Below are 26,221 nucleotides of genomic sequence, written 5' to 3'. Positions count from 1 at the left end.
GCTGACTGCCCCCCTCCCCAGCCCCCCTACAACACTCCGTATCTGTTTCCTTATAAGTGACCTTTAATAAAGCCTTGACCGCTTTTTTCAGGACATGCTTGTGGCCAAGGTGCTGACCTCCAGTTTGGGGGGAGCTAAGGTGACTGGGGAGGTGTTTCTCATCAGAGCACAAATATTCCATTTGCCGAGGCTCCGTTAGTGCCCAGAAGCCTAACCACGCCAAGGGAGACATCACACCCTGGTGTTTCGCCTCAGTGACGTTGTGGCTAGAGCCTCGCACCCAGTCTTGGAGGTCACGTTGCGAGGGTAGCGTAACAGCAACTTGTCTGTATTTTCAAGAAGGAGAACGGGACACCGAGGGATGGAGCGGGGACTATTTCTGGTTCTTACAGCAGCCCTGCAAAATACAGATCGTGATCCGCACTCCACAGCTGAGGGACTGCAGGTGGGAGACGCTGGTATCTAGAACCTTCTACGTGGCCGAGCTGGGATTCAAACACATCGTGTTTATGATAAATAATGGTTGAAAGAACTGGAGCCATCTGTGGCAGAAGAAGTTCTGATCATTGTTGTCCGGTGTTAAAGACAGTCCTGTCAAGGCAGGTATATGTGTTCTTCGCTGTTTCAAAGGGCTTGAGAGTGTGGAGATTACAATAAGGTACCTTTGACCCAACATGTGAAGATACTTTCATCAAGGCGCTGTCCTTGGGCCTCCTGGCCGGGGCGCCAAGGGGGAGAGCCCAGGGGCCAGCACCCCTTCCCTGGGCCGCAGCGGCTCCTCCGCCCTGCTGCAGGCTGAGGTGCTGGACCTGGACAAGGATGAGGATGGCTTGCAGGTGTTCAGCAAGACAAAACTATGGAAGGTGACCGAGCCGATGGCCAGCGTGGCCGGTTGAGAATGGGGCTGAGGAGGCACTCAGCACGGCTGGGATGGAGAAGGACGCGGCCTTGGCCTGTGTGGTCAGAGCGGCGGAGACAGCGGGGCCCAGATGCCTCGCTCGTGGACGTGAGCTCCTTCAGCCCCATGATGCCAGCGTCCCCTTTCTCAATGACAAACCCAATCAAGTTTGAAGATGAGCCAGACTTAAAGCATCTCTTCATCACGGTTGATGAACCCGAAAGCCATGTTACTACAATTCACACTTTATCACTTACAGGATGATAGCTAAGACATCTCATGGGGAATTGGACTCCAGGGAATTTGAAGTTAGGGGACGTTATGAAGATTCCCTTTGGTCGAAGGGAGAGCTTGAAGAAGCGCACCCCACTCCGATTACTCCACCACTGCCAGAAAGTTGATAGTAAGAGAAACGGTGGGACGCTTTAATTTTGACCTCATTGGGACACGCAGGAAGCCATTACAGAAATTTTTGAACCGAACTGCTGATCATCCAGCTTTAACATTTAGTGAAGACTTCAAAGTCTTTGTCACTGCACAAGCTTGGGGACTGGCGTCTCACAAGACGCAAGGGCCTGGGTCACTGAGGGGGACGGGGCATGCTCAACAAGAGGAGTTAAAAACCGTCCAGAGTTGTTCATGGAAATGAATGACTTTATTGAAATATTTAGCCAGAAAATAAATTTGATAGATGAAATATCTCAGAGAATTTACAAGGAAGGAAGAGCATATCTTGATGAAATGAAAAAATATGGCCTGATTTATATCCTGTGGTCAGCGCCAGAAGATCTGGTTGATACTCTAGAAGATGTTGCCGGCTGTCTTGACAAACGCCGTAAAGCCACTGAAACACGGGTGTCCGGACTCTCAGAGGCCCTGCTTCCGGTCGGACACGAGCACGTGTTCTATAGTGAAATGTTAATGGGTGTTACGAAAAGAAGAGACCAAATACAAGCAGAACTGGATTCCACGGTTGAAGCTTTGACCTATAAAAAGGCAGATACTGATCTACTTACCAGAAGAGATTGGAAAACTTGAAGATAAAATAGAATGTGCTATTAATGCCCTGAAAGCAGACTGGGAAAGATGGAAACAAAATGTGCAAAGTGACATCAGGTCAGCATTTACAGATGTGGCCGAGGATAGTATCCGCTGTTCTGAACAGAGCCTTGCTAGGTGGGAACCGTTCCTCACACCATAGACTGACCTGCACTTGGACGAAGCCTCTGAAGATAAACTTAATCCTGTTGAGGACCTCTGTTTGTTCTTCGGGGGACAGCGTCTACCAGCCAAGGTTATTCTTTCTGGATCTGCCGTGTCCTTTATAAAGTGGATGAAAAGTGTTTTTTACTATGTGGAAAACCCACAACTTGAATACTCAGGCATTCCAGGTCACTGGTATGAATTTGAGATGTATGTATATCTGTGGGGACTCAGTTTTAATAAAAAGTTTAATATGAAAAAAAAGATACTTTCATTAGATGAGTCCAGTCCGGCTGCTCTGTGAACAGAGCTCCCCACAAGTGTTTGTGCCGAGTTGTTTTCATCAGAGCACTTGTTTCAATTTGTAATTATTCGATGTAGTTGTTAACTGGCTTTTTGCCTGTTTCCCTCCACTCTTATCTGAAAAGGACAAAGAACATTCCTGCGTGTTCCACGTTGTGTCTCCAGGGTTTATAAGCCTGGTGTATTTGTTGAGTTAATGAACAAAGGGCTGCTGAGATTGGCTGGCAGTTGGGTCCCAATGACTGTAGAAGGAATCCTAATTCTCTCAGTCCTCCAGCTTGGGGGGGAAATGCCACTTGAAGTTCTTGAACTGTCAGGTTTCTCCTTCCCAAGACGTGGCCACTCTTTGGGACGAGGCGTTCTGGCATCATCTGTAGCATCTGTCCCGGGGTCACCGGCCTCCTTTCCTGGGCTCATTCTGGGGCAGACACTCAAGCTCAAATCTCACTCACTGACAAGGGCTAGAGAAGTGTGCCCAGTTTCTTCCTCTGGGCTGTTTCCAGAAATCGGCATATGCCAAATCTCTTCTAAATCTAGCGTTCCTAGGAGGACTCGCTGAAGGTCATTAGAGGATTCATTCCTCAAAATGGTCTCGAACCAGTCTCTGTATGTGGCCTCCACCCAGGACATCGAAATTAGTTATGATTCATACCTTACGACTGGGTGCTTACTTCATAAATTCAGTGTGGAACTGATCTGACATCCCCTTTCATGTAGACATAGTCTCATGTCTAGAAAAGAAAAATTCAGGATCATATTTAAGTATGATTCATGTTTTGTTTCCTTGATGACCCATTTTTCATAGACATCTCATTTTTTTTAAGACTCTGGATTGACGTTGACAGACACGGTCTGACTCCAGGGAAAAACTGTAAGGTTCTAAGTTCTTTGATTTTGGGGAACTCGAAATCATAAGTATAGTGCTTGTTTAAGTTCTCTGAGTCATTCTAGAAAATAATGAAACCTAAAGGGGTTCTAGGAACCCCTGAATTTGAAGAGGGCTGATAAGAAGTGCAGGTGGCTGGGGACCCCACTTGTGGCAGGCTTCAGAAGTGGAGGCCAGCTTGTAGAGGTCGAGCCCTGGAATCTGTGGAGTCCGATACTAACTACAGGTGGTTAACATTGGAATTGAGTAACAGTTCCACCCACGTGGGGTGGAAACAGAGCACCCTCCCAGCCCGGGCCTTGACTCTGTCGTGTCTTGGTGGAGTTGGACATTCTGTGAGATGCTAGGACACCCACGGATCCCACATCCAGCCACGGGCAGCCCGCCTGTGAATTTCCCAAGAGAAGGAGATACAGAAACGAGGAACCATGGCAAATGAAGTTCTAAGTTACAATTCGCTGGGCCGGTGGCCACAACTCCCAACTCATGGCTCTCTGGTAGGACGGCCTAGAGTCACGTGGCTTGAACTCAAAGCACGGAATGGACAGCTCTCTCCCCTAAGTCTCAGTTTTAACACCAGTGACTTCGAGAAAAGGGAGGAAGAAAGAAGGGAGAGAGGGAGAAGGGAGGGAAGAAGGAAGAAAGGAAAGGAAGGAACCAGATGGCTGTTAAACTAGTAAATCTGGAGGATGAGAAGGAGAGAGGGTGGGAAGCTTCCCCGGGGTGAGCAGAGAGTTGGAGGGTCCCTTTCCCCCCGGAGGGCCCTACGTAACAAGCCACCTGTTGATTCTACCACACACCTCTGGATGTCAACCATGACTGGGCCCGTGATACCTCCTGTCAGCCTGTTTCTCTGGCTCTATGGTTCTCAACCAAGGGTGATTTTGTCCCCCAGGGACATGTGGCAATGTCGGGAGTCTTGTTTGGTTGTCACATCTCAGAGGTGTCTAGTGGCACCCAGTGGGTAGAGGCTGGGGATGCTGCCTCTCCTACAAGGCACAGGACAGCCCCGCACAGCAAAGAATTTTCCAGGCCCAAATCTTAATAATATTGAGAAAACCTGTTCCAGTCAACGTAGTCTCCTAGTTTCAGATGTTTTCCACCCTCCTCAGACTTCCAATCCCTAACCCTGTACCTGCAGCAGAAACGAATGGAATCGTGCAATGAGGAACTCCTTTACCTTCTCCCCACTAAACCACGACAGACCTGCACCTGGACCCATCCTAACCTGTGCCCCTCCCACCTCGCAGTGCTTCCGCGCATGCTCCGGCCCCCTGCCCCGACACCCGCTGGCGTCCCCACCCAGAGTTAGTGCAGGCTCCACAGGTGCACGGCATAGTCCCCAGCAGGGCTGTCCTGACTCCAGATGCCAGCCACACTTTGCAAGCAGAAACTCCCTGGTCTGCAAAAGTGAAAATATTTACTATCTTGCCCTTCACAGAAAAAGGTGGCCCATCCCTGTTTTATATAGTTACCCACATCAAGGAAAGCAATTGAATGGGTAACACCTGCCCAGGTAACCCTGTTACCTGTGGGGCTGTCTAACTCTTACTGACTCCAATCTCATGCTGACAATGTGCAGGGTTAGACCCTAGGGGGTCCCCAGACCACCCCCACTTCTGACTTACTGGCTATAAATTTGGGAGTTCCCGTAGTAGATAGGAAATTAACCCATGTTCTTGCTGCTACAGAGTTTTATTTAGCACAAATTCTTAGGTTCTGCCACTGCTGCAAGCCCTGCAGAGAATAATATGCTGAGATTTTAAAATAAACATACTGGGAGCCCTCCCTGCTTATTAATAAAATGCTTCCATGGGCTTCTGAAGGGGAAACAAACCCTCAGTTCAAGCTTTCTTTTCATTTATGCCTTAGAATTTATTGCCACGAGCACCTGCTGCGTGGGATTTTAGCTGCATCAGTGACTAGCTTGGAAGGAAGTAAAGGTGAGCTTGGAAGGGACTGATGTTTATTCTTCTCAGTTATACATATATACGGACACATAGGATGGCCATGATTGCATCTTAGTGGTGAAGAAATGATGCCATCTTTTAAAATCCAGTTCTTGGCCAGGCACGGTGGCTCACGCCTGTAATCCTGGCACTTTGAGAGGCCAAGGTGGGAGGATCACTTGAGGTCAGGAGTTTGAGACCAGCCTGAGCAAGATCAAGACCCTGTCTCTTCTAAGAATAGAAAAATTAGCTGGGCACGGTGGTGAGCGCCTGTAGTCCCAGCTACTCTGGAGGCTGAGAAAGGAGGATCGCTTGAGCCCAGGAGTTTGAGGTTGCAGTGAGCTATGATAATGCCACTGTACTGTAGCCTGGGCAACAGAGCAAGACCTCATCTTGAAGAGAAAAAAAAAAAATTCAGTTCTTGCCAAATACTGTTATTGAAGCCTCTCTGTCTCCACCTGAATTCATGGCACAAAATCAACAGGGCTCTTGGGAAGTGTTTAAGAGACCTATGTCCATCCAAGGAGCCCAGGACAAATCAAACCATATGGCCTTCCAACACCCCCTCCCCTCAAAATGCAGTGAAGGTGAACTTCAAGAATAGTCTTGGGGGCCGGGCGCAGTGGCTCACGCCTGTAATCCTAGCACTCTGGGAGGCCGAGGTGGGCGGATTGTTTGAGCTCAGGAGTTCAAGACCAGCCTGGGCAAGAGCGAGACCCCGTCTCTACCAAAAATAGAAAGAAATTAATTGGACAGCTAAAAAATATATAGAAAAAATTAGCCGGGCATGGTGGCGCATGCCTGTAGTCCCAGCTACTCGGGAGGCTGAGGCAGGAGGATCACTTGAGCCCAGGAGTTTGAGGTTGCTGTGAGCTAGGCTGACGCCATGGCACTCACTCTAGCCAGGGCAACAGAGTGAGACTCTGTCTCAAAAAAAAAAAAAAAAAAGAATAGTCTTGGGGGAAAAATGTTCCTTGGGGTGAGAGGAGTTATTGGCTGACTGCACTTACTTGAACCTCAAGCCGTTTGGGGCACTAGTCAGGGAGTCCCCTTCTTCACCCCTAAGAACTGTTCCCCTGAGTCAGCACCCAGCAGAGTGGACCTTCGGAACCTCACAGGATGGATCCCAGCAAGAACTCAGCTGAGGGTACCATGGCGTTCACACTCCATCGCCTCAGGACATGCTGTGAAATCATTTGGCAGGGACTAGAGGTCCCATCTGTCTGATGCCTTCTGAACATTAGTTAGCAACTTTTCCCAGGGAATCTAGAAGCTCTCTCTGCCCACCTCCTCCCCTTCCTGGCCTTTCCTTCTCTCCGCAGTTGAACTAGAGTCCTGGAGAAACGTGCACAAGTAGGGAAGGTCGCTGGCTGTGGGGCTACAAACCACATGGGATTCGTGCATGTCTGCTAGGATTCCCCAAACTGCGAAAAACACGCGGCCGTGTTGTTCTATTATGTATCCAAAGTATATAACAAGAAGTAATTTATTCTAGATAAATGGCGATTTTTTTTTCTTTCCTAATAGGGAACAGCCATGGAGGATTTTCCAGTACTTACAAAATGACTTTAGCAAGGAGTTTTAGCCAAGACGCTTTCAAATTTATAAATGGACACAAGTATTTTTCTCCTTTTATTCTGAAACAATTTGAAGCATACAGAAAAGTCACAAGAATAGAACAAAGAACTCCCGAGTACCCTTCACCCAGATCACCAATAATGACCATTTTGCCACATCTCTTTTGTCATTTTCTCTCTCCACACTCCTTTCTGCATATGTTATCCATGTACGTATTTGTTTCTGGACCATTCGGGAGTAGATGGCGTATGTCCCTCTCCTTTGTCCCTTAAATCTCCAGTGTGTATTTTTCGGAACTACAGTCTATATTCCGGCTTTGCCAATCGTCTCAGTGTTGCCCTTGAACGCAATATTCCTCCTGGCACAGCTTCAGTCCAAGATCGTGTGTCCCATGTCGTTCTCTGTTCCGTAGTGTGCTGTCATCTGGAACAGCGCCTCAGCCTTTGTCTATCAAGACCTTTTATTACAAATAAGGGCCATTTATAGAATGTCCCTCAGTTTGGATTCATTTGATATTTCCTCCTAATTCTTCAGGTTATGCACTTTGGGCAGACGTGAGGGCTGCTGTGTCCTGCTCAGGGTCTCACAACCGGAGACGACCCTGTCTGTCTGTCCCCAATGGAATCGCAAAGGATCTCTTTGCTGTCAAAGAACTGCTCCGCCTGCCCCGGTTCAATGTTCTTTTGCATTTTGACCACTTGGCTAAAGTGTTGTCCAACTTCTCTCCTGTATAGATTTTTCATTTTCTACTTAATCACTGTTAAATACTTGGAGACGGTGTAACTATCCTATTCCTCATCAAACTTTCCCTCTTCTTTCAAATCTCCTGAAGTCTTTGTGTGAGTTGAGTTGTTATGGAGATCAATGGGTTTTTCGAATTATTGGGGGACTATTTGAAAAACTAAACAGTCAGTTCATAAATATTTGACAGAATAGCTGGTCCTGAACATGGCTAAAGCCATCTCTGCATCCACAGGGTTAGGGGTGGAAGACGTCTTGGGCTGGGCTGGGTGGCAGTTCAGTCACAGGAGAAATGGCCCCGGTGTGTGGAGAGGTGACTGTCCTCTCTGGGACACGCCTCTCAGGAGCCAGAGACATCAACGTACAGCTTCTGCCATCTCATTCTCTCAAACTGTAAACCCTCCAAGAATCACACTTTTGCAGCAAAAGGATAAATTAAAAAGGCAGGAAAATAAGTGCGTATCAGGACTGTGGGAGGGAAAAGAACACATCTAATTCCAGGGTACACTGGGGTCGTGTGAATTTCTCCCGACTCTATTGTCTCTGTGTCCAAAGTACTTTTAGTTGAGGATAATGCTCAAAAGTTGTTCCTGTACTCAGCCTGGTATGAAACCAGATAAATACATTTCAGGTAAATCGACAACAGGAATTTAAAAAAATAGGTTTTTATGGCTTATTCTCCAATTACCAAAAAGTTTTTAAAAGCAGAACCTACTATTCTCTCTAGGGTCACAGCTAATCCAGAGCTTCCTCTGGAGGCTTTATCGAATACAGTATTCACTTTCTTGAATCTTTTGCAGAATCTCATATAAAGTTTGGTCATAGAACCTCAGATTTTTCATAAGCCCTTGTGCACTATACAATGCCCGTGAATCCCTTTCTTTTGCTACAGAGATAGAAACTGCTTTGTATTTGCAGATTCATTTTCGAGAATGCTGAAAATGATTTGCTCACTCTTGTCTCTCTCCCTTCCTCTCAGGACTTAAGACGGGCGCCACCCAGCCCAATGGGCAGATCCCCCAGGCTGTCCATGCCGCCAGTGCTGTTCTAGAAGAGGCCCAGAGACAGGCGGAAACAGCCAAGGTAAGGCCACAGAGCAGCTGACACAAATTCCATCAAACTGTCACCTGTAAACCCACGTTCTGAAACTGTAGCATCGTTCCAACAACTGCTCTTCTAAAAAAAGAAAGCATGGTTCGAGCAACGAGAAATCACTATAAGTTCATGTAGGAAATTGTTTTATGTTTTTATCTTAAAGTTATATTCACTAGAATCAAAAGTTACCAAGGTTACATTTGTTATGTAAAAAAAAAAAAAGAAAGTTAAAACCAACTCTTATCACACTGCTTAGGGAAAACGTGAGAATTTCTTTTCAATGCTGGTGGTATTTAGCTACTTTTACTTGCACCAAAGTGATTTTCTTGGTTTAGTCCAGTGATTTCAGCACCCTCTGAAAGTGGCACCCCTGAGTTTTAAGCCCTGCGGATTTTTTACTTTTTTTCTTTTTTTTCTGAATGTATCAGAGCAACCAATTCGTTGAAGTGCTAAGTGGGTCCCCAAAGGGCTGCACTCCAATGCGTGCATTTTAGGTTTCCCCATCATATGGCTCCCCGTGACCGGGACGGAGGGTCCCGGGGGCGGGGGGAGGGGCAGACGGAGCGACCCCGCGTGTCGGCGGCGACGCCACGCCCACCGGGCCGTTCGTCCCCGTAATGCCTGCCTTGTCGCCCGCTGCAGGAGAAGAGGCCGGCGCCGGGTAACCACCGCGAGCCGGCAGCGCCCAGGGCCCACCCCGCTCCCAGGGCCAGCCTGCCCCCGCCCCCGCCCGTGCGGCGGTCCTCGGACACCGGCGGCAGCCCCGCCCCGCCCGACGACTTCCTGCCGCCGCCGCCGCCGCCGCCGCTGGGGGACGCCGAGCTGCCGCCGCCGCCGCCGCCGGAGCTGGCCGACTCGCCCCCCGACTTCGTGCCGCCGCCGCCGCCGCCGCCGGTGCTCGCCGGGGACCCGGGCTCCGCGCTGCCGCCGCCCCCGCCGCCGCCGCCCTCGCTCCGCCCGGAGTGCGCAGGGCCGTCCCCCACGGTCGCCAAGAGGCCGCCCATGCCCCCCAAGAGGCACGACAACCCGGGACTCCCCGCCGGGGGAGGAAGCGGGGAGCAAGACTTCATGTCAGACCTCATGAAAGCTCTGCAGAAGAAGAGGGGCAACATGTCCTAAGGGACATCCGGGGACGTCCGCGTGGCATAGGGACAGCCATCTCTCGCCTCAAGTGCCTGTTTTGCTACATTCTTGTCGTGGCATCTGGTTCATTGTAGATAAAGGTTGGAAGTTTTCAGACGAGAAATGATGTCAGACTTTTCACTGTTGCGCTCAGGTATAACACATTCATGACCATTCACCTAACACGGAGTTCAGACTGTCTGCCTAAATGTACATATCTGTCCCCTCCAAGGTAACTAAAATGATGGTTTAGGTTCATTTATTTTATGATGTTCAGAAGCATCGAATTAATAAAAAATCTTTCCTGAAACCAGTATTTCTAGAAATGTCATTGCATAAATCGAGTGCGACATCAACCCACTTTAAGAGGATTTTGAGGAATTTGACAGTTAAATAAGACAAAAAACCAAAAACAGAACCATAAAAATAAAACTAAGAAACTCTAAAAGGCCTCTCCAAAGCCAATTAGAAGGAGAAATGATAGGATTAACAAGAACCTAGGATAAACTGGGCATTACATTTGTCTCTGCACGAAAACATTACAGGTTGAAGAATATGTATGATTGCCTTTCCCTGTCCCTACATTTTAATTTATGGGATATCTACAGCATTGGAATAATAGAGAATCCAGAAACTATCTAAATAACTATTTTTTGAAATTACTATGTTATTCAACCATTAAAAAAGCAAAATAAAACAGCGTGTGTGCGCAGGATTGCAATCAGTCAAGCAACGGATCTCAGAGAAACTGAATATACTCTGCCTGTCCTGTTTTCCCTTTTTCCTCTTTCAATTTTCTGAAAATTCTGAAGGTCACAGAGATAGAGATGGAAAATATGTCTAAGATCAGCAAGACTTTAGAAGGCACAGAATTTTGAAAACTATTTTTAAAAGGTCAAGAACATTAGAAAGTTGTGTTTCTCTAATGTTCTCATTATCTTCTCAAAGCCTGACAGTCTCTTCCTGTCAATGCACTTTCAGCTGTTACTATTTGCATTATTTCTATAATGTCCATTGAAGGGAAGCATTTCCAAATGCGGAAAGAAATAAAAGAATCCCAGAATAGAAATCACTTAGCTATGTGTGAGCACCAATTCCCAACTGCCTGTTCAGAAATAAAAAAATTTAAAAAAAAAAATCACCAGTTAATTAGCTTATCATGCTAAGTAAATAAACGAAATAAAATAGAAACTCAATCATAAGGCACTTTGTTAGCAAAAAACTTCTAAATTTAATCTTCAGCAGTATGAGGTTATTAAGGAGAAGAAGAAATAAAATGGAAACCAGATAAGATGAAAATTGCATGATAATTATCACTAAAAACAGAGGGATTCAATTCAGCTGCCTGAAATTTCTGGGGAAGTTACATTATACAAATATAAACCATTATTATCTATTCCACTGTTGGCAGAGGAAGGGCTGTGCCCCGTTAGACATTAGCCAAATGCGGTGTTCTGGTTTCTACCAATAGCGTATGCATCTTGATTTTACTTTTCAGAACCCAATTACATATTTATCTCATTAATGTCATCACAACCTGAGACACAGGTAATAATGGGGATTATGGGGCCCATTTTATACCAGATGAACCAGCCAACTTTCGCACAGTTAGGAAAAGGTAAACTAAGATTACAGACCCATTGTCCTGCGTCCTGCCCACCACACTGCCTCCTACTGCCTCTACCTGTTACGCCAGAGGGAACAAAGCTTCTAATTGGTGCCTCCCTGCAAGTCAGTGTTGACAAAAGGCACCTTTGTTCTCAGAACACCAACTCAAGGAAACTTTGACCCAAGAGCAGGCAGAAAGTTCTTTGCCAGAAAAGATAACCTTTGTGCCTAGGTTTGCAAAGGTTACCTGTGGGTGGGAGAGAACGATTTCTGTTCACTGTTCCCCTTCAATCTCCTTGGTGCTAATCCAAGTAGGACATTTAAGCCAGGAGATTGTGTGAAGGTTTAGGGAAGCCCCTGAAACACCTCTCTGCCTGCAAGGATTTAGTACAGGAGCAAAATAATTTTACAGACACCTGCTTAATCCTGACACCTGAGCTTCACAACCAGTTCAACTCAGACCAAGAAAAAAAACGTATGCCTAAACCCTGGTGGCTTGTCCTGGGAACCAAGGAGAGCCACCAGGCTTTCCATTTTGAGTTGCTAGTTTGTCTTAAGGTCCTGTAGTATCATGGGTCTGTGTGTGTTTTAAGTCATTGGTGTTTGGAGACGCATACAGAAATACTTGCAGAGGAAATGAAACAATGTCTGCATTTTCCTAAAAATAATTGGAGATATGCAAATTATACCTCAATTGAAACAATAACTAGGAATATGGGGGAAGTGTGTGGAAGTGTAGATAAAGCAAGACTGGCCATGTATTGATAATTAATAAGCCCATTAAATAGTAAATTGGATTCATTAAACTACTAAAATTTTCCCTACTTCGGTAAGTTTAAAAATTCATACTAGAAAACCCCTCTAGGAGTACAATAAAACTAAATACTTATTGATGTATCCCCAAGTGCTGAGTACATAGTAAGTGCTAGATGAATATTTACGAGTCTATTTTGATTATAACTGTCATAAGATTTCTTAGTCACGGAGAAAAACTCATGTGATTTATTGAAAACACTTTATTATTTCATTAAACTTATTGATTAGAACAAAAATAATCACGAAGATGTTTCAAAGAATAAGTTCCAATTTATTTGGCTAGAAAATATATATATATATAATCATTATTATCAAATGTAAGACTGTCATCAAAATGTGGATGATCAAGAATGTATTAAATAGATTATTCTATGATGAGTTCAATGATAGAAGTATTCCTTAAATTATTTTTCCCAAATTAAGATGAGCAACTAACTCTGAGATCTTTAGCCCAAGAAGGAGTAGGTGAAGCGTAACCTGCTTTCTCGGCTGCAGAATGCTTCTGGAAAGGATGCCGAAGAACTTGCTGTAGAAGATGGACCTAGTAAATAATTTAAATAGGTAAATTTAGGTTTTCTTACTTAGGACCCTCATTAATTTATTTTTATTTTATTTTTTTCGAGACAGCGTCTCGCTCTGTCCCCCTGGGTAGAGTGCAGTGGTGTCATCATAGCTCACAGCAACCTCAAACTCCTGGGCTCCAGTGATCCTCCTGCCTCAGCTCCTGGAATAGCGGTGACTATAGGCACACACCACAATGCCCTGCTCATTTTCTATGTTCAGTAGAGAGGGGGTCTCGCCCTTTTTCAGGCTGGTCTCCAACTCCTAACCTCTAGCAATCCTCCTGCCTCAGACTCCCAGAGTGCTAGGATTATAGGCGTGAGCCACCGTGCCTGGCCTAATTTTTAAGTTTCTAAAAAGGCAAGGTAAATTTTAAGTTTGTTTGAAAATGTTTCTATTTTTCTTACTAAAACCTCAACTATAGTTGGTACTTAGATTTCTATTATTTCACAGAAAGTTCCTTAAGTACTACTTTTGTATTAAACTAAGAGAGTGAGTATGTACACTATCATGAAGAATACAAATATATCCTAGTAATTTTAAGGTTTTCACAGCATTAAAAGAATGATAATTTTCTAAAATATTTACAAAATTAAAGGATGTTAATAACTTGCAATCTTTCCAAATCAAGGGCATGAATTTGAGCTCACGCTGCTTCCTCATTTGGAATTTTGCCCTATGGTAATAAACTGAGGCACCAAAGAGCACACTTTCAAGAATAAATTTAAGACCAAAATACATATTTTCAGTAGTTTTGTTATTGCTTTGGGTATTATGAAGGAAATGCCTGGTTCTGATAGAAAAAAGTAGATGATTACCTATACTAAGTAAAGCCCAGAGATCAAAAAGAGTACTTTATTTTATCACTAATATTTTAAATGTAAAGACTGCTTCATTATAAATATAATGCTCTTAGAGCCCCTCTTGAAACTTCTCCCTGGTAGTTTCTATACATATCCTTTTACTGAAGTTAGGTGTATATCCATCACTCTCACCTGCCAGTTTAAGGGCTCCTTGAACAGATTTTTACAATTCTCCACAGCACCTTGCGTTGAATGGATTCTCAAGAAATGTTTGGTGAAAGAAAGTAAACACTAGTTGTATGTGTCAAGAAATGCAAGCATAACGTTTGACAAAATCTTTTTCCTCTCCCACATGAGAATTTGACCTTCAGTTAACTTTCTAGGCCTGTTCCCTGGTAACCCGATAAAGTGGTACGGCCACTGTATACCCACACAGCGTTGCCTGTGAAGGACAAACAGCTTCTGGACCGGGAGAACTGCCAAGACCTGATAGGATGCTTCAGGCTTTCCTAAGTGTGGTGAGTCTTGGCATAAGGCACGTCTCTTTGGAGGATGTTGAAAATTATGCCTACGGAGTTGGTGTGAGACACTGGTTTCTGTGGCGCAGGAAGCTTCTAAGCCAGGGCTGCCCCTGCAGCTTCCCAGCGTGGCTGTCACATCCTTGCGCCTGAGCCGTGTGGCTGTGCCTTCCTGCGGGCGTGGACCGCTGCAAGAACTCCCGCACACGAGGAACCTGGTGTCAGCTGTTGGTAAGTACGTCCCAGTCCCGTGTCTCTCTCAGGTGCATGTCTGTGACGGTCATGTGAATCCAAATGTTTACTTGAACCCAAGAAAACACCTCCTCCCACCTCTTCCCACCCTGCCCAATGCACACTGCGTCATTACTCAAATATAATTTTGGGGATGGGAAGGAAACAGGGAAGGAACGAAAGATCGGGAAGGAAAGAAAAACAGGCCAACAAAACAACTTATTAAATACTGTTTAGTTCCCCCAACTTAGACAAATTTATCTAACTATAAATGCTGAGTTACCTCCCTTCCCTTTGTTTCTCCTTTAATACCATAAAAAGATTATATTTTAAAATATTTTTTTTCTGAAATGAAAACCTAGAATTGTCAGGCTAATTAAACTACTGAAAAAAATGTTAATGCAAGTTGCAATTAGAAACAGCAAAAAGTTTCTGTCTTGTGCCAACTCTGACCATGGGCAGCGACCACACGGTGTGCTGTGATGAGAATGATCCTGAGGCTGACTGGTTTTACAGAGAGAGAGGGCCACCATCACCAATAATGTCTGCTCCCAGCACAGGACAGGAGAGTGGCAGCATGACAGCCAGGGCCATTCCTGTTCTAAAAATACATGACGTGTGATACATTTTTAAGCAATTTAATTATGAAATATTTGAGGCAGAGAAGCTATGCAGAATAATGTAATGAACTCCTATGTATCTACCATTCAACTTCAGAAATAAAATACTTCCAATATGGTGGATGCCATATTGCATGATATTGACAGGATTTTGCATGTTTTTATATTGTTAATATATTTAAGTGGTAACATACCATATGAATTCCTTTGCCACATGCTTGTTTTGCTTAACATTGTATGTGAGATTCATCTATGCTTATGCATGTAGCTCTAGTTTATTCATCTTCATTGCTGTCAAGATTAATTTAAAGTGGAGCCAGGTAGTGCCAAAGATACCTGGTAAAACAAATGCTAATTCCATCTGGAGAGATACACTCTCAAATCAGGTTTCGCTGGATTTTAGAGAGTAATATCCAAAATTTCACAACACAAACAATAAACAACAGAATCACACCCTCAGAAGTTCAAATAATGTATATATGTGTGCATCATAAAATGAATATTTAAACATTTAAATAAGTGAAAGAATAAATAGAAAATATGCTAAAATAATTCAGCTAATAAACAAAATAAGGGCACCCAAGCAGGGAGAAATCTGTGAAGTTGGTGTTCACAATGGTACGGTTTAGCACATCTGCAAACAAAATAAGTGTGTTTAAAATATGATAGATTTTAAATTAATAAAAGTAAACTCAGAAAAGTCAGCCACCTCACCTCTGAGAAATCATTCTGTTCTGCCTTCTGCACTGCGGATTCTGCCATCCAGTTCTTCAGCACATACCTCGGGTTAACAGCTTAAACAAGGGGGGAAAGCACATCTTGAAACAGTAAATAAATTATAAAAAACAACAATAAATTAAGTTGACACAGGCCATATGAAATCACCACCGAATCTGATAACCTTTAAGAACTTTGCCAGAAGGCTCAAAAGAGAAGACATTATCAGTATCAATTTTAATTATTTATAAACAAGGTACAGCATTTATTATCTTACGGTACAGAAAAAACTGTTTTTGAGCATTATGATCAATATTGTATTTTGTTTTTCTTTTCAGTGTTTCATCACTAATTTGGTTTTTCCACCATTTTCAGTTCACTAGGCATGGAGAAGTCAATGCATCTTAATTAGGCCCTGTAGCCTAAGTGGAAGGGAGAAAGGAAAACAGTTGCTTTTATTATAACATTTTCAAGCACAGAAGTAAGGTCAGACTCAGGGGGACTGCTTAATGCTGATGTTGCCTGAGAGCAAACAGGAAAGGTCGTACACAGGCAAAACCCTTTATAAATTTGTACTGTTGACAGTAACCATGCATTTTTTTTCATATTAAAAAAGTCTTATAATAATGGCACATAGAAAAATTCCAGGAACTATATCTTCACTTGAGATGAGCCTTTTCCAAAATAATTTATCAACTGGTCAGGGAGGGAAGATGCCACTGCCATTGTAAGAGAAATTCTGAAAGGACTGCAGAAATCACCCGTGATTCTCAACTGCGGTTTCCAAATTACTCGAATATTCCATTTGAACTTGGTATTAAAGACCTGCCAACATGAGAGATAATCTAAAAATGTAATTGCCTGAGATCCAGCAATTCTATTTCTCCTGGAATATAGTCTAAGGAAACAAATTGAAACATAAAAAGCATTATTTATATTAAGGGAAAACCAGAAACAACTCAAATACTTAATAATAGAATGGTTGAGTCAAACATTACATATACTTTGCAAGAAATATTACGCAGTCCTCAAAAATGTTGCATTATAAACAATGAAGTAGTAAGAAAAAATGCTTAATTTATTTTTAGTGGAAAAAAAAGATCTAAAATTATACCACAGCATAATTATGACTACATTTTCTCCTAATCAATAGACAGAAAAAGGGAGATTAGAGGTTTTCAAAAAGTGAACAGTAATTGTGATTCTGTGACAGGAAATATGAGGGATCTTTTTTTATTCTTTCTACAAGTTTGCATTTTTCAAATTTAAAAAATTCATACAGAACTCCTTGAAAATAAAAACACACATACAAAAAATATATATGCAATCTTTACACAAAAGGGTCACTAACATGCAAAGGAAATCGTAGAAGCACTCAGCTTAGACAGAGAACAGAGTCATCAGTTAAAAGTCTGACAAATTTGACACACTTTATACCGTTAAAATACATAAGGAATTACAGCTACAAGGAGAAGTACTTTGGATCAAATTATAAATATACAAAGTTTTTGAAAATCAGCATATTATAGATCTGGATATAAGATTCTTTAAAGAGTTATCTAATTCTTTACGTTGTTATCTGGTTTGGAACTTTCAGGATTATATCTAACCAAAAGTCCAAGCAAACTTCCAGATAATTTCATCATCACTGATTGACTAGATTATAGGCTATTTAAGGGCATGACTCTAATTCATCTTTGTGGCTTCAGCTTTAAACACTGTGACTATGCACAAAGGCGCATAATTGGGGCTTAGTCTGTTTGCTGAATAAATCTTTGCCACAAAGATGAATTAGAGTCAGATGTTTATTTCTTCATGTCTGTATAATTCTTTAACTCCACATCCCGAGTACACACTGTTACATAAATTTACGCAACCAATTTCTTATATATTTCCACTTACAGATCAATTAAATATATAATAATAGATGGAAGTATACCTTTCAAAATAAATGAACTGTCATTATGAACTCTTTTGACACCACTGCTCTTTGTGGAAACTTGATGTTTTCCCTTCTTTGAGAGCACATTGTTCAGCATTTATTATTTCTCTAAAATAATAAAACTTGAGCTCACTAAATTTCTTCCATTTTACCATCTCATCCCTCCTGTCATAACCAAGCAAATCCGAATACTAGAGGCTGCCACGACAACTTCTCCCACCATTTTCTTCTTTCTCTGAACTGCTGAGACGGTGCATGTCCTGAGCTGGCCTGGGAGTTCCGTATGACTGCCCCAATGGGCATAAGTGGCTGGCAATTGAATCCATGCTGAACCCCAAAAAGATCGTCACTTCATTGTAAGAACTAAACTTGCTTTTATCTCTATAGTAATGTCCTGAGTTCACAAAGCAATCGCATTCCCTAAGCTAACACGGAACGTTAGCACCATCCTTACTTCATGGATGTCAATCAGCCACCCCGATGACACACACTAGCTCTCTATACAAGTCCTAAGGCAGGAGCACTTAGGTCCTTCTGTCTTAACTTCCTTGATCTTGCTAGAACCTGCATTGCAAAAAAACCTTCCAGTTTCTTCTCCTCCAAATCAAATGTGAAGTCACATGGTAAATTGAAAATTAATACATAAAAGTGATTTATTTTTATAGCTATCATTTACTGGATGTGTATTATGGCCCAGGCACTACAACAAGATACTTTATACACATTATTGCTAATCGTTATAACATCCCTGCAAAATAGTCCCCATTTACCACAGCTAAGGACCTTGAAACCTGGAGAGATAAGTATCTTTCGGATCCTACAGCCAAAAAGTAGCAGAGACAAGATTCATCTGCCAGATTACAAAATCCATATTCTTTCCACCACATCCCAAACCACCTTCCTTGTCTCTCCACCATCTTTTAAGACAGTATTATTTTAACGTTAGTGTGCAAACTTATTGAAAGCAAAACTGTTAAATATCATATTTTACGTTAAGTCACCTGCTGAAGTTAAAGAAGCCCATACATGACACTTCAACTCAACCAATACATACTCTCCTAGAATTATTCTAGTTAAAAACAAAATAAGGCCGGGCGCGGTAGCTCACACCTGTAATCCTAGCACTCTGGGAGGCCGAGGCAGGTGGATCGCCCAAGGTCAGGACCAGCTCGAGACCAGCCTGAGCAAGAGCGAGACCCCGTCTCTACTAAAAAATTAGAAAGAAATGATCTGGACAACTAAAAAGATATATATAAAAAATTAGCCAGGCATGGTGGCACATGCCTATAGTCCCAGCTACTCGGGAGGCTGAGGCAGGAGGATTGCTTGAGCCCAGGTGTTTGAGGTTGCTGTGAGCTAGGCTGACACCATGGCACTCTAGTCCGGGCAACAGAGCAAGACTCTGTCTCAAAAAAAAAAAAAAAAACAAAAACAAAATAAAACAAACAACTCAGTCCCCTTACGTCACTGCTTTTATGTGATAATCCTTAACATAGAGAAAATCAAAAGGATTACTTACTTGTCATTCTTTTTCTTCTTTCAGAATCTGAGTCATTCTTGTTACTAAAAATGAATAAAACAAAGAACAAAATTAACCACTATCTCCCCAAATTATATCTTTGTTTCAAATAGAAGGGAATTATTTCATAAGACAAATAATGAGAAAAAAATTCCACAATCACATTGAATCAGTGTTTGAAAGGAAGATAGAAAATACTGAGTTTAATTAAACAATGTATTAATATAAAATACTACTTGTTTAGTTGTTTTAGGAAATACCAAACTTTCTTTTATTTTAATCAATTAAAAAATCTTTTTGTCTGAAAAGAAATCTAAACTTAAACATAGTTTTCTGAAAATAATTTAACTTTTTCTTGTTTACTCAAGGTCCCCTTTATAAATAGCCCTCAGCTGCCATTAAACTACGAAGGGCGATTTGTTCCTGTGCATCCTGGGGTTTTCCTACCTCTTCCTTCTCCCTTCAGCTGCCACTACCTACAACTCACACTGTCTTTTTTTTTTTTTTTCTGTTAAGACACAGGGTCTCTCTCTGTCACCCAGGGTGGAGTGCACAGCTCACTGCAGCCTCCAACTCCTGGGCTCAAGCGATCCTCCCGCCTCAGCCTCCCAAGTAGCTGGGACAACAAACTGGGCAATTTTCAACTTGATTTCTCTTTCATATTGGGTGCTTTTAATTCATTGTGAGTTATACGACAAAGTGACTTCTTATAATTGCATAATATGTGACAAGAGACGCTGGCGGAAAGCCTAAGGCACTCCCCTCCGGAGTGTCAGGGCTTGGGCTCTAGAAACCGCCAAGCTGTGTTATCACAGCTGAGGTGAACACATGAGTGCTCTCTGCATGGATGAGGTGTAGACATCTCAGCTACAGCAAAGGGCCCAGGAGTGAAAAGGAAATGCTACACGATGGAAAGGAAGAGGGGAACCCGACAGGTGGACAATGATAAAATAATACATCACATGCGTTTTTGGAGGTGATTAGATGACTTTACCTCTTCAGTCTCAAAAGGTACTGGGACACCCAGGCAGGAAAGAGTGTGTGCTTTGAAACTGTCTTCAGTGCCCAGAATTGCTAAATGAAAATACAATAATATATTGCTTATTATGTTAATACTTGTTCAGTTTATTTTAACTTCATGTTCCTTTAAATTGTTTATGTTCTTTAATAGTAACTTCTCTAGATTTCTATAAAGAATGCTATTTCAAGTAGAAGTAGTAAAAAAAGGAATATTTTCTTTTTCCTTATATATCATTCAACTCCAAAATTAGAATTCATAGAAATCCATGTAATGGCATGATTTAAATGAAATAACGAATATACACAAAATTCTTATAAACAGAGATTATATGATGAATACTTACGTTATCAAAAGGCTTCAATTACATAGGGAACTCCCTTAATGCATAATTTACTTTTAAAAACTTAATTTGCAATTGCATTTTATTTAGTTGCCTGTTAATTTATTTAATAAATATTTATGCTTTTGCTTCTGCTTATGTGGTGAATTACATTTATAGATTTGCGTATGTTGAACCATCCTTGCATCTCTGGGATGAAGCCCACTTGGTCATGGTGGATTATCTTCTTAATAAGCACCTGAATTCGGTTAGCTAGAATTTTGTTGAGAAATTTTGCATCTATATTCATAAGGGATATTGATCTGTAGTTTTCTTTTTTTGATGCATCCTTTCTTGGTTTTGGTATCAGAGTTATGTTGGCTTCATAAAACGTGTTGGGGAGGAGTCCATCCTTCTCGATGTTGTGGAATAATTTCTGCAGGATAGGCACCAGTTCTTCTTTGTAGGTGTGGTAAAATTCAGGTGTGAAACCATCTTTAATAAACTTTTCCCTCTTAAAAAGAAATATACAGGGTGTCCCAAAAGTCACCATACATAGGGAAGATGGGAAATTGTACATCTGCACTAGAGTGTTTATAGCAGCACAATTCACAATTGCAAAGAGGTGGAAACAACACAAGTGCTCATCAATTCATGAGTGGATTAACAAAATGTGGTATACATATACTATGGAGTACTACTCAGCCATAAAAAAGGACGAATTAATGCCTTTTGCAGCAATTTGGACAGACCTGGAGACCATTATCCTAAATGAAGTATCTAAAGAATGGAAAAACAAATGCCACATGTACTCACTATTAAACTGGAACTAACCAATGAGCATACATGTGCACAGAGGGAAGTAAAACTCAACAGAAATCAACGTGGGGGAAGCGGGGAGGAGGGGATGGGCAAAAACGTACCTGATGAGTACAATAAACACTATCTGGGTGATGGGTACTCCTATAACCATGACTCAAGCATTATGAAAGTGATTAATGTAACCAAAATACCAAAACTATTTGTATCCCGTAATGCTTTAAAATAAAACTGGGTTTTAATCTTAAAAATAATAAAAGCAATCTACAAGCAATCTAAAAGACGTAGACCTTAAAATTGATCTGTTTCTAAAACTCTACACTAAGTAGGAGTTTTCTGGTAATACGCATATTATTCCACAAATGCAATGTATTAGCATTGAAATAAAAAGGCAACATGTATTCTTAAATCTGAATTAAGTGTAGTAGCCCCTTTGGAAACAGTTTGGCAGTTAGTTAAAAAGTTAAACATACATTTACTAAACAATCCTAGTATCTACCCTAGAGAAATAAAAACATATGACCACAGAAAAACTTGTTCATGAATGTTCACAGCAGCATTTGTTCATAACAGCCAAAAAATGGAAACAACCCAAATGTCTATCAAAAGGTAAATGGATAAGCAAAATGTGGTATCTCCATACAATGGACGACTCAGTAATAAAGAGGAAAGAACTACTGATATAGATTACAACATAGATGAACCTCAAACGTGCTAAGTGAAGAAGCCAGATGCAAAAGACCGCATATTACATGATTCTATTTGTAGGAAGTATCTAGAAAGTAAAAACTTTTAGAGACAGAAGGTGGATTAGAAATTGGTTGGGTTTGAAAGCAGAAACAGGAATTGACTGCAGATGGGCACAGGGATCTTTTTCGAATGATGGAACTGTTCTAAAATGGAATTGTGACAACTGCACAAATCTATTAATTGTTAAAAATCACAGAATTGTACACTTAAAACAAGTAAAATTTTATGATATGTAAATTATATATCGATGGACCTATTAAAGAAAACTGAATTAAGAAAAGCCAAATGTCACAAATTAATACCTGAGGAATGCTGGGCTCCAGTAACTGGCTTTGAGTGATCTCGCTAAGCTGCCGAAACGTCATTGTAAAATCAGCTTCTGTCTTTTCCATGAGCTAAAGAAAGTAATTATATTTATCAATCCCAATAATCAAAAATACGCCGTATAATAAATAAAATGTTAATCAGAAAAAAAGGATGAAATGATAAACTCACATGCAAGAGAAATGCAATTAAATCATCATCACCTTCCCTTTCTCCAAGTAATCCCAACTTGGCTTTGAACAATGTTCGAAATCTAAAAGGAGAAGTGTTGATTCCATTTGTTATTAAAATTCTCACTAACCAACCAGGATGCTTTAATATCTGTATTCAAAAATGACAAACCTTGTGTAATAAAGAACAGGGTACCCCTGAAGAATCTGAGCAGCACTAGGAGGAAAGAAAGGAAGGACAGTTAAACTGTGAATGTTCTTGAATTACATTTCATAAGAAAAAAGTGAACCTTCTTATATACAAAATAACATGGAGATTACATGCTACTGATCCTGGTTTAGTAGTTTAATTATGTATCCTATCTCAGAGAAAACTGTCAATATAAATTTATTGTCTCAAAGATTTGGATACAGTACAGGTCAAATCATGTCACCCCCGCAATGTCACTATAAACAATTAGCTTATAGGATACATGTTGCTATGTCCCTATGATACCAAGAGAGTTACATAAATGGGGCTTTTGGTGTATTTTAGAAATCATCTTAGACTCAAAATAATGCATTGTAAATATATACCTTATCCAATATGATATTTTATTTGTCTAAAAGTATGAAAAATAATGAAACATTTCATAAAAATATAAAAATTACAGAGTTAACCTTAAACCCATCTTTAAACAAATTATCTATCTCTCAACGTTCTTAAATGTGTTTTTGGTTACACAAGAGCTGAACACATTCTGAAGTCCACTTCCTTTACCTGTCTGACCTCATCTTCTCTAACGTGCCCCTGGTTTATTCTGCTGCAGCCATGCTGTCCTCCTTGCTGTTCCTAAATGCACCACGCACACTGCCCCTCACGGCCTTTCACAGGCTGCTCCTTACAGGTAGCATTCTTACCCCAGATAACTGCGTGGCTTCCTCCTGCAGCTCCTTCAAGCCTTTGCTCACGTGAGGTCTTTGCTGACCATTCTTTTAAAACTCCAAACTCCTCCCTCCCTGGGCTCCCTACCTCCTGCTTTATTTTCCTCTGTGGTACTTATTTTGTAATACACTAGATAGCTTGTTTTGTTTATGGACTGTGTCTCCCACCAGAAGTAAGCACCAAAAGGGCACAATTTTTTTTCCTTTTTTTTTTTTTCATTGCTGTCCCCTTAGCACTCAGCAGTGTCTGGCACATACTGAGCATCTAACTACTATCAATAAATATTTGTAGAATGAATAAACTCTGCAGGGCAAAATGGGTATAAACTTGACGGAGAGAAGGGTGGGAGCAAGATTCCTTAATGAATATCATTTTATATCGCTCTGATTTTGAACGATGTGACGGTATTACCAATATATTTTTAAATTAAACTAAGGAAACTATAGATGGAATACAAGCCTTTTATTTTTATTGAAGTAATATTTTTGCTACCTGGGATTAATAAAATCACTATATGCCTTGCCTTGCATCTGGGATCTTGTTGTACTAGAAACAGGGTAAATTTTAGATTGGGGGTAGGGGGCAGGGGGATAGGGAGGGAGGGAAGAGAAATATATTTGATCATCACATTGGAGACACAGAAATGTTTAAAATGTGGTCCCTGCCCTCAAAGAGCTCAATGTCTGGTGGTTGAATCAATAAATACTTAACATTTTATATAATTATTAATGTACTCAGATTATCATTCATACTTATTCATAAACATAAATATATTTCAATTTGAGCAATTATAAAATTGCAGATTTGTCTATTTATTGTTTACTCTGTTGTTTAAAAAAAGGCAACCATGTTCCATTTACTCTTCAGCGTAAATTCAGAATGAGAGGCCATACAGTAGATAGATGGAGATTAAAACCTCAGCTTATTACTGATATAAGCCAGTCTGCAGAATACGGCTCAGGTCTGCAGATTAACAGACACGATAATAGACCATTGCACACAATTGAATCCATACTCTGACACCCTATATATCAATCACCTGTCACAGTAAAATAAAAACACCTGTACTAATGGTGATGCCAGAATTTGGAGAACATATCACCTATATACCCCATTTGAGTGAAGCACTTAAGAAAGTAATCAAGACAGCGACTTTAAGATGGAACCATGAAAAAAGAATGGTGAAATGACTCTAAGGAGGGTGGGGGGGAGTGCTGAAGCCAAAGACGCTTAAAACAGAAGAGACACACTACAAGGGAAAACCTAATCATCTGAAGTTCAAAATACTAAACTATCTTAGCAAAATCTAGCAGCTAGGTTACTAGATGTAAACCATAAAAACAGTCTAAAGTCTCATCTTGTTGGATGAAGGGGTCGCAATGGGCAAACAGGATCTTAGTGAGAGAAAATATATGGAAACTTGTTTTCATGTAGCAGTAGAAAGAGTGGCAGAAAAAACAAGGCAACAACCAGCGGAATACAAAACCTTTTTTTCAGTTGAGCTTCCAAATCAAAGGGGGTGGGGAGATGAATGGATAGCTCAAATCAGAAAGAGATAAGGAAAGGGGGGGAAAACCAATAGTCAAATAAAGATGAAGTACAATGTAAGATAGAAGGAATAAATAAAACATATCAATTGTTATAATAAATGTGAACAGGTTACATATGTCTATTAGGACAGAAAGCATCACATTAAATTAAAACCGGCTATATATTTTGTTTGTTTTTACAAGAAACACACTTTAAAACAAATAAAGATAGGTAGAAAAAGAAAGGTAGAAAATAAAGTGAGATTCAAAGTAAACCCAACAAAAAGAAAGCATGAATGGCAATATTAATGTCAGATAAGTTGAAACTGAGTGTTAAAAGCATGAATCAGAATAAAGGTGACCATTGTTAGGATAAACAGTACTTTTTTTGAAGAAAATATAAGTGAAAAACCTATATGTACCAGTAGTAACACATAGCAAAATATGTAAATTTCAATTTGAAAAAATAGCTTGATAAAAATACAATTAAAGCAAGAGATTTTAATACACATCTCTTAAGAATCAAACTTATCTAACAGATAAAAAATAAATAGAGCCATAAAGGATTTGAATAATATTAATACAGCAATACACTCAACTTGACGTATTAAAACCTCTGACTACAGAGTATATATTTTTATGTACGATCATCAAACATATCCAAAAATGTTCTGTGTTGGGTCACAAAGAAAGCTTAACACATTTTGAATAGCAGAGATTTTACCAAACACATTCTCTGATCCTAAAAATACAGACAAAATAATTCTGAATACTTGGGAATTAAGAAATACAGTGATAAATAACTCTTGGCTCAAACAGGAAATAAACAGATTTCATAATATCTAAAAAGTAATAAATAAAAAAAACTTTACTGCAAAAACCATGCAAAAAAGCACAAATTGTACTAGAAAAAATATATAGTTTGAAATGCCTTCATTAGTAAGGACTAAATAATAAGATGGTTTTTAAAATGTTGGTTTCCTACTTTTCAAAAAATTTTTGTTATACAAAAAATATTTTCATGCAACTTTTATTAGTAGATTTGGGATTTACTCACAGTTGCTTTTGCCTAGGATCCAGTAATGGGTTTAGAGCTTGTAATAACTTGTTTAAATTAAACATTCCAATACTGGCCTGATTGCCTATTTTATATCTTCGCTCATCATCAGATGTGTTTGGCACAAAATCTGTATTTAAAACAAAATACTGTAGCTTTACGTGGGGATAATTACAAGAAATAGCTCCTTTTTTTGT

At 40.8% G+C, this 26,221-nt stretch overlaps 1 protein-coding gene, 2 long non-coding RNA genes and 1 pseudogene across 3 annotated transcripts in view; 2 read left to right on the top strand and 2 right to left on the bottom strand.

Annotated features, from left to right (window-relative positions):
* The window catches only part of APBB1IP (amyloid beta (A4) precursor protein-binding, family B, member 1 interacting protein), a 138,575-nt gene extending 128,583 nt beyond the window's left edge, over positions 1-9,992 (top strand). The window contains exons 13-14 of the mRNA XM_012654855.1: positions 8,538-8,641; positions 9,296-9,992. Coding sequence (XP_012510309.1) covers positions 8,538-8,641; positions 9,296-9,772 — 581 coding nt within the window. The 3' untranslated portion in view covers positions 9,773-9,992. The remainder of the gene's footprint in view (positions 1-8,537; positions 8,642-9,295) is intronic.
* On the top strand, positions 95-2,405 carry LOC105818732 (annotated as a pseudogene).
* A 2,595-nt stretch (positions 9,993-12,587) lies between the features above and the next one.
* LOC105818785 lies at positions 12,588-19,133 on the bottom strand. Its single transcript, XR_001137924.1, has 3 exons — positions 19,111-19,133; positions 15,647-15,726; positions 12,588-12,740 (listed from the first exon to the last, which is right to left on the bottom strand). It is a non-coding gene; the product is annotated as an uncharacterized LOC105818785 (long non-coding RNA).
* Positions 19,134-20,126: 993 nt separating this feature from the next.
* On the bottom strand, positions 20,127-26,076 carry LOC105818783. Its single transcript, XR_001137922.1, has 5 exons — positions 26,025-26,076; positions 22,686-22,730; positions 22,515-22,596; positions 22,322-22,414; positions 20,127-20,184 (listed from the first exon to the last, which is right to left on the bottom strand). It is a non-coding gene; the product is annotated as an uncharacterized LOC105818783 (long non-coding RNA).
* Positions 26,077-26,221: the final 145 nt, after the last annotated feature.

This window comes from Propithecus coquereli, unplaced genomic scaffold (genome assembly GCF_000956105.1).
Source record: "Propithecus coquereli isolate 6110/MARCELLA unplaced genomic scaffold, Pcoq_1.0 Scaffold45, whole genome shotgun sequence".
Lineage (NCBI taxonomy): Eukaryota > Metazoa > Chordata > Mammalia > Primates > Indriidae > Propithecus > Propithecus coquereli.
Note: the sequence above shows the minus strand (reverse complement) of the source record. Positions and strands in the feature narration are given on the sequence as shown.